Source organism: Fundulus heteroclitus, chromosome 20 (genome assembly GCF_011125445.2).
Source record: "Fundulus heteroclitus isolate FHET01 chromosome 20, MU-UCD_Fhet_4.1, whole genome shotgun sequence".
NCBI classification, from domain to species: Eukaryota; Metazoa; Chordata; class Actinopteri; order Cyprinodontiformes; family Fundulidae; genus Fundulus; species Fundulus heteroclitus.
Genome location: NC_046380.1, coordinates 9,212,157 through 9,225,392, shown reverse-complemented (window position 1 = coordinate 9,225,392; position 13,236 = coordinate 9,212,157). Strand labels below are relative to the sequence as shown.

Below are 13,236 nucleotides of genomic sequence, written 5' to 3'. Positions count from 1 at the left end.
CAAAGGTCTAAATGATATTACTAGTGGTCTAAATCACTAGTCAAAGGTCTAAATCATATTACTAGTGGTCTGAATCACTAGTCAAAGGTCTAAATCATATTACTAGTGGTCTGAATCACTAGTCAAAGGTCTAAATCATATTACTAGTGGTCTAAATCACTAGTCAAAGGCCTAAATCACATTGCTGCTGGTCTAAATCACTAGTCAAAGGTCTAAGTCATATTACTAGTGGTCTGAATCACTAGTCAAAGGTCTAAATCATATTACTAGTGGTCTAAATCACTAGTCAAAGGTCTAAATCATATTACTAGTGGTCTGAATCACTAGTCAAAGGTCTAAATCATATTACTAGTGGTCTGAATCACTAGTCAAAGGCCTAAATCACATTGCTGCTGGTCTAAATCACTAGTCAAATGTCTAAATCATATTACTAGTGGTCTAAATCACTAGTCAAAGGTCTAAATCATATTACTAGTGGTCTAAATCACTAGTCAAAGGTCTAAATCATATTACTAGTGGTCTGAATCACTAGTCAAAGAACTAAATCACATTGCTGCTCGTCTAAATCACTAGTCAAAGGTCTAAATCATATTACTAGTGGTCTGAATCACTAGTCAAAGGTCTAAATCATATTACTAGTGGTCTAAATCACTAGTCAAAGGCCTAAATCACATTGCTGCTGGTCTAAATCACTAGTCAAAGGTCTAAGTCATATTACTAGTGGTCTGAATCACTAGTCAAATAACTAAATCACATTGCTGCTAGTCTAACTCACTAGTCAAAGGTCTAAGTCATATTACTAGTGGTCTGAATCACTAGTCAAACAAATAAATCACATTGCTGCTGGTCTAAATCCCTAGTCAAAGGTCTAAATCATATTACTAGTAGTCTGAATCACTAGTCAAAGGTCTAAATTATATTACTAGTGGTCTGAATCACTAGTCAAAGGCCTAAATCACATTGCGGCTGGTCTAAATCACTAGTCAAAGGTCTAAATCATATTACTAGTGGTCTGAATCACTAGTCAAAGGTCTAAATCATATTACTAGTGGTCTGAATCACTAGTCAAAGGCCTAAATCACATTGCTGCTGGTCTAAATCACTAGTCAAAGGTCTGAACCACATTACATAGTCAAGTTCAACAGAGCTCTGCTAATGAGCAAATATTTGAGTTAGGTGTGTTGAAGCAGAGATGCCGTCTATTAGCTGCAGGACACTGGCCGTCAAGGACGGTGGAGTTTGAGACCACAGCAAATTTACATCATAAAACAAATGCTGTACAGTTATTGCTTATTAAAAACAGCATACCCCAAAAATGTAATACGTGTGCAACTGAGCTGTGTTTTTTATCAATGTGCAAAACGAGAATGAATTTCTATGCATGAAGAACACCAACAGACTATTTATAAGAATGAAAAGAATTGTGCCAAAACAGCAGGGATGTAAACACTTGGTTTGTAAGGAAGTGGTGACGCTATAAAGGTTGAGCAGCTGCTGGGAGGAAGGGTCAGCGATAACGCTCCTTGGTGCACCTACGATGCAGCAGCTTGTCACTGAAGGAGCTCTCGTGCTCTGCAGCAGCTTCATATATATGGTGGGAGAGATTGCCAAACAGGGATGCTATTTTTGCTCCAGACCTGTCTCCCACCACCTGCACTGGGTCGAGGGGGCATCCAAAAACAGAGCTGGTCTTCCTGATGAACTTATCTAACTGCTTCCTCTCAGCTGTAAATAAGCTGCTGCTCCAACAAACTACACCATAGAAGAGCCAAAAAAGGTCCTCAGGGGGGCTCCAGTGGCCCAGGGGCAGCGCACCCGGCCCATGTAGGTCCTACGACGGAGCTGACCAAGGTTAGACTCCTTTGCCCCTCTCTCAGCCTCCCTTTCCTGCCCACCTACTTTCAATAAAAGGGCCACTAGTTACCCCAAAAATATATACAGTATTTTTCAGACTATAAGGCGCACTTAAAATCCTTAAATTTTCTCAAACTTAAATTTTATGACGCTCCTTATCATCCAGTGTGCCTTTTATACGACAAGCGTTATGCTTATGGACTGATTTTATGTGGTTCAATGCGCTCAAAAATCTATTAAAATGTGTAAGTACGACTTTGGTAGCAACAAAGTCGCTCCATTCAGTGGATATTCGGAGCATTACGGTCATAGACATAATATAAGAGTAGACGCGTCGTTGGGCGGGTTCTGCCTATGCTGCGATGCGTCAGAGCGTCCGCCATCTTAAATGTGGCAAATCTGCAGTTACTCAGTCACTTAAACAGTATCAGAGGGACTTTAATCTCTGAATATACTTTGTATTTGTAGTATTTCTTTTTTGTAATATTACAAGTTTATTTTCGTATCCCTTTAGCTTCATCCTCCTGAATTTATTCTCCTAAAGAATAAAAATATTTAAAATAATCTAACCTGGCCCTATTACTCCGGGAGTGAAATAATTCTGTAAACTGTGATTATTCTGTAAATGTTCCCCCTTAATTCTCATAATATGATGTTTTTATCATAACATTATCACTTTTGTGTTTGTTAGTTTATTTTTACTTTAGGACTTTTTTTTCCTCATATTATTAATTTTACCTCTTTAATACTCACCCAAAAAGTCTGTTCCTAAAGGTTCACATGTGACACGGGTTTATGAAATAATGAAGACCACAATGTTTAGATTTAACAAATTTATCCTTATATTCATAACACATAAACACACATACATACATACATATATATACATATATATATATATATATATATATATATATATATATATATATATATATATATATATATATATATATATATATATATATATGTGTGTGTGCGTGTGTGTGTGTATTTATTGCAGCACAGGAGTGAGGCATCTTTTCTGATTCACGTTCACAATAACAGAACTCGACTTTTTTCTGCCACATACAATATGGCGGTGATGTTGACGTGCGAACCTGCGCCCTATGACGCGTCTACGTATATGATGTCTATGATTACGGTACACTGTGTCACCACCTGATAGGACCCCTGAGCTGTCTACAAGACTGCCTGACTGTAATGTCTAAACTAGAAGTGCATTCATGTAAGGCGGCCCGTGCCCAGAGTACGCGCTAGCAACAATAAACCTAGTAAGTTAATTCAATATAAAGGTTACGTTTATTTGGCCTTATGTTAGAAACAAGGCAGTGTAGTCCAATTACTCTGTCCTCCCGATAGAAACGGATAGAGAGCTGTGGATGTGAAGGGGAGGAGTGATATTACACTCTTGGGAAGAATATTTATTGCACCTTATAATCCGGTGGGGTTTATGTGTGGACAAAGACACACATAGACATGTTAATTCACAGTGCGCCTTATAAACAGGTGTGCCTTATGGTCCGAAAAATACAATATATGAAAAAAGGTCTTCAGGCAGTGCCTCCTGTACTCCAAAAGCCCCGAGGAGGTAGAGTCTGCTCTGACCCGTCCTGTAAAGAGCATTAGTTTTGTGAATCCAAAACAATTCAGGTGAGCACCCAGGTATATTATAACTAAAACTAAAATTCTTCTTCTGCCTGATGTGTTCTACATTTTATAACTCATGGTGCAGGGTTTTTTTTTTTCTCAGATACTAGATGGCACAGATTCAAAGAAGATCCTTACTGTCACTTTCTGTCTAGACAAACCACCAGGTAATTGTTGGTTTTGGTTAGGTGTCGGCCACTGAGATGGGAGCTAATGAAATTGTCTGACTCACCTCCATCTGTGGGGCTTTGCTGTGTGAACTGAAGCAGCCAACAGGGTTGTCGTTGTTTTGACTGGTGCTCCTGGTCATATTCTTTGACAAAGCGTGGATTTTAGTGAACAGATTTGGAACTTCACTCTCCAGCTGGAAGGTTAGATTGTGCAGGACGCACACGCAGTTTTCTAAAGACTACAAACACGTCAAACACACACACACACACACACACACACACACACACACATCAGGAAATATGAGCTATTGTCCCACATACACAGACATATGAGACAGACCTAATACAGAAGTTTCAATCCAACAACATTTAATTTATTACCGTATCTTTGTTTTGTTAAAAGCAGAATAATCAACATCATTTTTCTTTTTTTTTTTTTTTTCTTTTTTTTTTTTACCTCATCATCGGTTTTTCCGGTTTCCACACAATATCTCATGTGACCGGCTAAAGAATCGACCAAACCTTGGCACTTTCTCATCATCTGTCTGCTGACCTGCTTTGCACTGCTGAGGTTTCTGTTGAAGTTCAAGCCCGACATACAGAAAGATTAAATGTCTGAGTAACAATTAAACAGATTAAGATGCAACCATCACTTCCAGGCTGGTACAACAACAGAAGCATAAAAATGTCAACATTTACATAAATACGCTACAGTCAACAAGTTTTTGTCATTGGAAGGCTATTAATCACTTGCCGCCAAACTTTGAGAAACGGTTACCATTTATTACACTGTTTTTTTTTATAATAAAGCAGATGTAAAATATTAAATGATAAAAAATAAGTAATGTAAAATAAATTAAATGGCGAAAGGATTGCAGCTCTTGCACAATGTCCCTGCGCGTCATTTAACATTGCAGTCATGCATTTGTTGACACAGTAGATAAGGCGGCTGTCATCATGCGCTATACATTTGTAACAATGGTTTGTATTGTTCAACGTTTGCTGTTGCGAGATTAGAGGTGAAAAAGCCCTCAGAAACCCCCGGAAAAACTCAGCACCGCTTTAATAACGGCATTAAATCACCTCAGATGGATCTAGACAATCCAAAGATACCAACCAGGAACAATTTGTTTAAAATAAATAAATAAAAAGAGCAGGGAATCTGCAATCAACCGCAACGACGCCTAAAACCTTGATGGTTGCAGAGAGTCTGAGAGCTAAAATTGGTGCAAAATACGTCTGATCTTTCAGCATCAATATTCATTTTGCCTTTTAAATGTCGGTACTATGACAGTGTTTCTGGGTTTGTAGTTGCACTTAACCAAACCCTCATTCATTAAAAGCATTTTTAAAAATGGTCAGACTGTCATTCATTTTTCTCTAGGTATTAGAATTTTTCCTTGTAAAGCTCAAAAGCGGACTCAGCGGAACAAATGCTGAAAAACCTTTGTTTTTCAAACTACTAAACAACACACGCTTTGCATGCACACTTTTTGAATAGAATATAAATAGACAAAAAGGTTAGGGAGACACGTAAATGAAAATAACCTTGTAATTCTAAAACTGTTCAATTTAAAATGACTGCCTTTATAATAGAACCTGCAGCGCTTTTCATTTAACGTTTTGTAGCACTTCTACATCTAGATCTCAATCGATAGATATGACCTCAAAGACAACATGGAATCGGTGCTAGCCATTAAAAACCTGATCATGCATCTCTACTTTCAATCCAAATAAATCAGCTCTATTGGCAAAAAAAACCAAAAAAACTTTTTAACGTATTTTAAATGTTAGTATTGAGGTGGAAATCAAGAGGAAAATGTAAAAAGATATTTTGGGAAGTGATAAAAATGCAGTAAAATGATATCCTGGCAGTGAGAAAGGTTCTTCGTCTCACCGAAGACATCCTGTAGCGTGTAAAAAGAGTTCAGGATCCTTTTCCGTTTTTCTGGGGTCTGTCGTGTGAGGCAGGATCACACGCTCCATCAGGACAGGCAGCGCATTCTTCAGCAGATCCGGCTTCAGGTTGTCTGAGGAGGACAAATTCCACAAAAGACCTGGAGACAAAGAACAGGATTATTCTGTCAAACTGTAAACTAAATATTTATTCAAATATACAAGCAAAACTCTTGAGTTTAACGGTTAAAAGACATCCTTCTGTGGGTATAACACTAGAAGCAAAACTATACGCTTTCAACATGAAGTGAACGCTGTACCTGAAGCAGCAGCATTACTTCACAAAAGCACCAGAGCTCAACAGTATTAGGTGACGCCAAGACAAGTCCCTCTCTGTCTGACTTGTTCGCTCGGTTCATTGTGCGCATATGGGCAGACATACGAAGGTTCACCTGTCAGCTGTTTATCCAGTTCTGCAGACTCTGACTCTCGGAGCTGAGCAACAGCCTCGGGGATGCCGTCGCAGCGATGGATCTCATCTTTGCAAGCTTCGTTCTTGTAGGACAGATTTCGTAGGGCGGCGGAAACCGTTTGTTTGACCTGGGAGTTGGGGCTACGCAGCCGGCCCACGAGGGGGTGGATACCCTTCAGCTTTAAAACCTGCAAGGCAATAACGCTCATGAATTAACACAGATACTGACTTGTTTTTAAGTCATGAGGTATTACACACTGCTGGTGTTTGGAATATGGTGATGCTAGAAATAAGTAGCATTTTTAATAATAATAATAATTAAAAAAAAAACATTCACGCTATTAATCTTTCTTCAGCTTGTTTTTCTCCCGTCTCTCCCTAATCCCGTACTCGGCACGTCCTGTCCTGGATTCAAATTACCCAACAAAGCACAAAAGACTCAATTCTCACGAGAGTATCATTTAGTCGTCTTCAACATGGAGTGATCATTTCCTCTGCTTCAAATTCGATTCCTTTCTCATTAAACGATGAGTATATTAGTAATTATACGTCATTTCTGTTGCATTTCTTTCACGCTTTTGCTACCACAGGGTCCTTAAACACACCAAGTCTAAAATGATGTTACATAATAACTCATTATGTCCCGCTAATTGACCGAATACAGGCTGAAAATTGAATTAGCAAAGCAAGTCACGATAGAGGAATACATAACATGAGAGGCTAAGCACGCTGTAGGAGTCCCAGCTGCTTTGCAGGTCTCTGCAGGTGCACACATCTTAAAACAATGCCGAATCTTTCAGCCGTCAATGGAAGATAATCTCAGTTAACCTCCGAAAGCATGCAATGCTTCGAAAGCATGGGATACTTTTAAGGAACTCTACCCTTTACATGTGGAGAACTTACAAACTGCACGCATAACGGCTCTGGCAGAATGGGATTTGAACCTGGACTTGCATTCTCCCTCAGAAGCTGCAGCACAGACCCCCGAAAATAAAATAATCGAGCAAGATCTGTGGCAGACGTGTCATCAGTTTGCAGTGAGCACAAATTTTATCAATTTTAATTTTAGCGGGACAATTTGGAAAAAAATACTTTTCTCCCACCAGACCTTTTGTAACATCTACAATGCGTCACGGGAACACATAATTTATAAGCAGAATGAGTTGAGGCACCTCTTCTTTTGCTTTGTCGTCAGAGAAAGTGTTGTGCTGGATGTAGGACGCGCCGCAGTTTTGGTAATGTTCATCGTTACTGGAAAGAAACTGCACAGCCTCCTTCATGGTGATGTCGGCGTTTACAGCGTTTCCATTTACTCTGAAAAAGAAAAGGAAAAAAAAAATGCATTTAATGCATCCCATAAGCAACCAGTAAATAGGGCTGTCACGATAATCAATAAATCAACCAATCGCACGATAAATTTTGATCACACTATTAATTAAAAGAATCGCGATAATTTGCCAAATGGTGGCAGCCAACCGCTTGATCTATCTGAGCCATTATGTCGAGAGGATATGCTTGAGTTATTATGCCATTATCGTATTAGTTGAAAAAGGTCTCCAAATGACAATATTATGGTTTATCGCGATAATTTTTGGGAAGATTTATCGTCCAGCAAAATTTGTTATCGCGACGGTCCTACCAATAAACCCAATTGGTTGATCGATACATTTATTTTGCACAAGAGAAGTGAGGTAATTACAATACATGTGGCGTTTTCTGACTACTCACCCAGAGATTACTTTGGTCTTGGATGAAGAATCGGTGACCGTTTGCTGCACGTGTGTCTTGCTCACGTCAGGCTGACTGCCTATGTACTGGCTTTTATTGTGTGTCAGACCCGAGCCATTTACAGTATACAGAGGTTGGGGGTGAGAGATGGACCTCGTAATATAGTGGCCGTTGGTGCTGCTCTGATTCATGTAGATGCTCCTGTTGCCCCACTGTTCCACGCCGGAGTGTCTCTGCTGTGGGATGGATGGCTGTGGGACGGATAGCAGTTTGATGGATGGCTGTGTGATGGATAGTCGTGGGATAGATGGCTGTGTGATGGATATTTGTGGGATAGATGGCTGTGGGATGGAATGCCGTGAGATAGATGGCTGTGGGATGGAATGCCGTGAGCTCAATGGCTGTGGCATTGAATGCCATGAGCTAGATGGCTGTGGGATGGATGGATGTTGGACGTTGTTCTGCCAGACGAACCCAGAGTCGCTGCGACTGGTGTTAGCATGACCCAGAGTGACAGAGCGACCAACAGCGGCGTACTTTCTATCCTGGTGATAACCTGTAGTCATGCTCTTTTGCCTCACAGTGGATCCTTTTAAGTTGTTGATCAAGCGATGATTGTTTACGCTCCTGTCTGTGGAAAACTGCAAAAAAGAAGAGAGAGTAAAAAAATCAGGAACGTCAAGAGGGATTATAAGTAACATCCCATGGGGTGGGAAGCAGCAGTGAAGTATTACCACGTGATTTTAACGAAATTGTAAAATCTAATACAGTTTTCTCAAATTTAACAAGGGGAGCAGTACATTTTTAGGCCTGTTCATTTGACCGTTTATTTATAGCAACTCTAAAAAGTGAGATGAATGCAGTTTTTTGGACCTGCTTCTTAGCAGGCCCAGTATAATAATTAAAAAACCTTAATCCTACTAATGGTTTTAAAAAAGTCAAAAAAAGCCTGACTATATTTTTAAGTGATTTTACAAATATATATATATATATATATATATATATATATATATATATATATATATATATATATATATATATATATACACACACACATATATATATATATATATATATATATATATATAGATAGATAGATAGATAGATAGATAGATAGATAGATAGATAGATAGATAGATAGATAGATAGATAGATAGATAGTGAGAGAGAGAGAGAGAGAGAGAGAGAGAGAGATATTGGGGGGGTCATATTTATATGGGGGTCATCATCTAACATGCATCATCTAATGTACATATTTGCTGTAGGAGAGCTTTTGCTAAGACATAAGAAAGTTATTAAAAATAGTGATTAAGTGTGTTTGGAACTAATGATTATGTTTACCAAATGATTTATTAATTTTAATACATTTCCTGAAGCCACACTACATAAAGCAAAATGTTCCAAAATGACAGCTATTAGAGGCACACAGAGTGAACAAGGTGAATGAGTGACTGAAGCTGAGTGAAACGAATTCAGGGAATTATTTTAGTGCAACATTTTCAGAGACAATAAAAGACTACTTTAAAAACGACATTTACGTGACGAGGCAGTAGCAGCTGAGGTGTGCCTGTGAGACAGTGCTGAGGGAAGTAGGAACACTCATAGCAGCTCTCGCTGCTGTCTGAACACAGTGACTCAGAACGACTGGTGCTTTCGGTAAAGTCGCCATTAGAACATAAACGCTGCTAAAAGTCATCTTTGCTAGTTGCTTTTTGAAACAAATTTGCTAGAGGGGTCTAGAAAGTTGATAAATGGAGCAAGAAAGATGCTAAATGGACAACACTGGACTGTCGTCTCTAGTTTTCCTTCCCTTCTGAGAGCAGTAGCCACTAGCCAGCAGCCAGCTTTGCAGCCAGACAGGAAGGAGCAGGCAGCTTTATTTTTTTTTCTAAATAAAGTACATTTTAACGTTTCATGATATTTAAATTCATTTCAAACTTGAATTATGATTAGTTTAAGTGCACAAACATAGGCTATAAACAATATAGGGTAAATATATCTCATATGACATACATTCTTTTACCATATATTTAAAAAAAAAAAAAAAAACTTCATTCTGAAGGTGTGGCGGCTTTTATTCTCCCATAAATTACATGCAGCAGAAACCCTGTTCAACATTGTGGTTTTCACTTTCTGGCAGTAAAGGTTTGAAAACAAAATAACAGATTGGCATCACTTTCAAGCTTATGAATTTTGAAGTACTAAAATCTAAGCTAGAGATGGACCAATACAAGTTATTATTTTTTTTTGTTTGTTTGTTTATTACGGCCGATGCTGTACAGATTATTTTGACATCAGTCTAGCCAATACCCAATATTTGCTGCCGATTGTTTGGGGCCGATTCTTGATGCCAAAATTGCTTTATCTTCCTCCATTTACATGAAAAAAATGACACATTGAAAACAAATCTCAAAACTTGTATTTAAACCAGCTAATATTAACAATCAGCTTCACACCGAGAAAAGAGCTTATTTAGTTAAACAGGGAGAAGGAGGATGCCGATACAGGAATTAAAAAAAGGTTAATATCGGCCAGCCGATGTAACGGTCGACCTCTAGTCTAAACGTAAAATAAAGATTCAAAAAGCAGCAAATGAAATAGCAAAATAAATAAATGAAAGTGGGTACGTTTTGTCTGGAGCGTTGGAAGGTAAACTCATTAAAACGTCCAACTATATTAAAACTATCACTGCACTTTAGGCATAACATAACCACCAAATCTGCAACCAAGAGTCAGCAAGATTAAAATAAAGAAGGGGGGAAACTCACATTTTTTGAGAAGCCGTTGCTGAGGAACATGCTTCCATTAGACACTTTCGACTGTACCTTTGCACCTTCCCAAAGCATGGAGTCAGAAACAGGGCCTGGGGAGAGGTGTCAGGCGTTATTAACTGCTATCATGTGTACAGAACACCTCGTTTATAACCAGTGATATCCATCTTTGCCTGTAGGAAAAAAAACAAACTGCTCCAGATCTGTGTCAACACCTCTGATCTTCGGCATATCCTTTGATGTCGTAATTGTTATGAGGATGTCAAACTGTAGAACCAGTCACTATTGGTGACAGAAGTAAATAAGCAAAGTTTTGAAGTCACCCCATGAGCAAAGTGTTTGAACTTTCGTTTTCTTTAGAGCTGCATGCAGGAAACAATGACGCTCACATTTTTAATGGCAATCATAAATTAGTTAGTATTATTGTTGTATAATAAAATTAGGTGATTTACAGTTTTCAGGAGCTTGTACAGCATTTGTAGCCAAAAAACACACCGTAGTCAAGATGAGCGTCGTCAAAATCCTCTTCAATCAGTTGGTTATTTTATAGTTTAAGGTTCAAGATTCAGCAAACTGTGTTCATGTGTGTTCCCAAAAAACTTTTAAACACCAAGACAGAAGAAAATCACTCATCAGTAGTATGGAGGTGATTCAAAATGGAGAAAGATTTGGGACCATTGATTAAACATTAATCCACCGTATCTAGTCAAAAAAGTGGATCAGATTTAAAGATTTTGGGAAATGCTTGAGTTTATTGAATACAATAATTTATTACAATAGGCAACTCATCATGTGAGAAGGAAATATCAATCAATTGATTTTTTTCTTTCTTGGCATATTTCTTTTTTTTTAAAAAAAGCAAGCTCAAAGGTAAGTTTTCACTCTCACTGTGTGGGCCTACTCACTGCTGGATCAGCACCTATTTTCTGGTAAATCATTCTAATGTTTTAACCCGAAGATAAGCAAAAAGCTATCTTAGTCTTATCTCTTTTTTGACAAGAGGGACAGAAAATACACCTTGCACAAACATTATATAACCAGCAGAGCTTATAGGGAGGGCCATAAATAAAAAGACACACGTATACGCCATTCTGCACCGAGAAATATCTAACGTGTGAAACTACAGATTTTTAATTAAAAAATGACCCAGATTCCACTTAAGTTTACAGATCCCGCTGAAGGATGTGTACAGTAAAAAATAAAGGCCCCTCTTACTCGTCGGGGACAACGTAGATTCGCTCTTGCTGCTGCTGGAGTGCCGCGACTTCATCCTCCGGACGGTTTGCACTTGCGCCCTGACGCGCTGCTCCCCGGAGCCGCACTGGTTCCTCGCCGGCAGCGCCAGCGACGTGTCGTCCACGTTCCCGATAGACATGGCCGTTTTCAGCGGATCCCCCTTCGACATGTTGCTCGGCTTCCAAGCGGCAAGACAATAACATCCGAGTGAGGCGGCAGTCGAGGGCGAAATGGCAGCAGCGTAAACGCGAAGGGAAGCTCACCTGGCTGCGCCCTGGCCTGCCCTGAGCGATCAGACCGCGCCCACAGCCTAATATACCTGCAAGACTGGACTCTTACTTTTACCTTCCAGGCTAGACTGCAGCCAACTCCCTTCTTTCGCCGCGACGTAAGCAGATCCAAGTTTGAGGAAGTAGTAGCAGGGGCCATTCAGGCATATGGTCGACTCTGGTTTATTCTAGGGAACCTTTAACTAAATAAAGCAAACAGAAAGTTCGCGCATTCATAATTCGTAAATCATGCTTGGATCGGGTGGAGTAAAAACTGATGTCTTTGAGATGGTGATAAAATCGATTCGTAATTACAAATATCTTTATTTGAACCAGAGATCTTATCTATAGATTTCAAAGCCAAGAATGCTACTGAGCAGTTATTTCAGCAATTCGGTTCCAAAAGCAAACTTCAATCACAGTGATTCACCATACACAGAATTTCTAGATTTTATTGCTATACATTTGGAAGATTGTTTCTTACAGCTAAGGAAAAAATTATAATTCACTTCTTAAAAGAATAGGATATAAACCCAATATTTCTTCTTTTAGATACATAGAAGTTATGTTATAGCTAGCCCTATTATGTTGTGTATATATATATATATATATATATATATATATATATATATATATATAGGTGTGTGTGTGTGTGTGTGTGTGTGTGTGTTTTGAAATGCAAATTTTCTATGGAACTGATTGTTTTAAATAACAAGGAATAAATTTACATTTGTAAACATATCAGTCTTGCGATGAAAATATTTAACATATGAATTTTATGTTTTTAATCTGATTCCCTTAAATTAACATATAGGACATTTTGATGCCGAAATAGTTTAAATACCTCAATATGTACTTGTAAATAATAATGTATGGAAACATTAAGAAGTTTATTTTACAAAAAAAAAAAAAAAACAGTTTATTATACTTTTCTTTGAATATACACCTTAGTAAGAATCATGTAGTAAATTAAACTGCAATAATCAGAGTAACGTGGTTTTCTTTTATGGGGAACAAAGGTATAAAAGTGAAATACCCATGTTGCTAAATTTTAGAGAAGGTGTGGTACTTTATAACCGTGTTATTTAGCCTGCATGTGTTCACTGGGTATGGACAAAATCAAAGATATTCTGAAGAGGAAACATGATGTTAGCTATACCGATATTACTCCAGCCTTCACTCTTTGAATTTTG

At 38.4% G+C, this 13,236-nt stretch overlaps 1 protein-coding gene across 1 annotated transcript; it reads right to left on the bottom strand.

Annotated features, from left to right (window-relative positions):
- Positions 1-3,733: 3,733 nt before the first annotated feature.
- Positions 3,734-12,145, bottom strand: pkp1b (plakophilin 1b; the record flags this gene model as incomplete). The annotated part of the gene is given in 8 exon segments (XM_036151405.1): positions 3,734-3,910; positions 4,129-4,246; positions 5,569-5,728; positions 6,020-6,227; positions 7,212-7,353; positions 7,768-8,408; positions 10,536-10,630; positions 11,754-12,145. Coding segments are annotated over 8 exon segments (1,731 nt in total), but the record flags the coding sequence as incomplete, so codon positions are not given.
- Between the last annotated feature and the right edge of the window lie 1,091 nt (positions 12,146-13,236).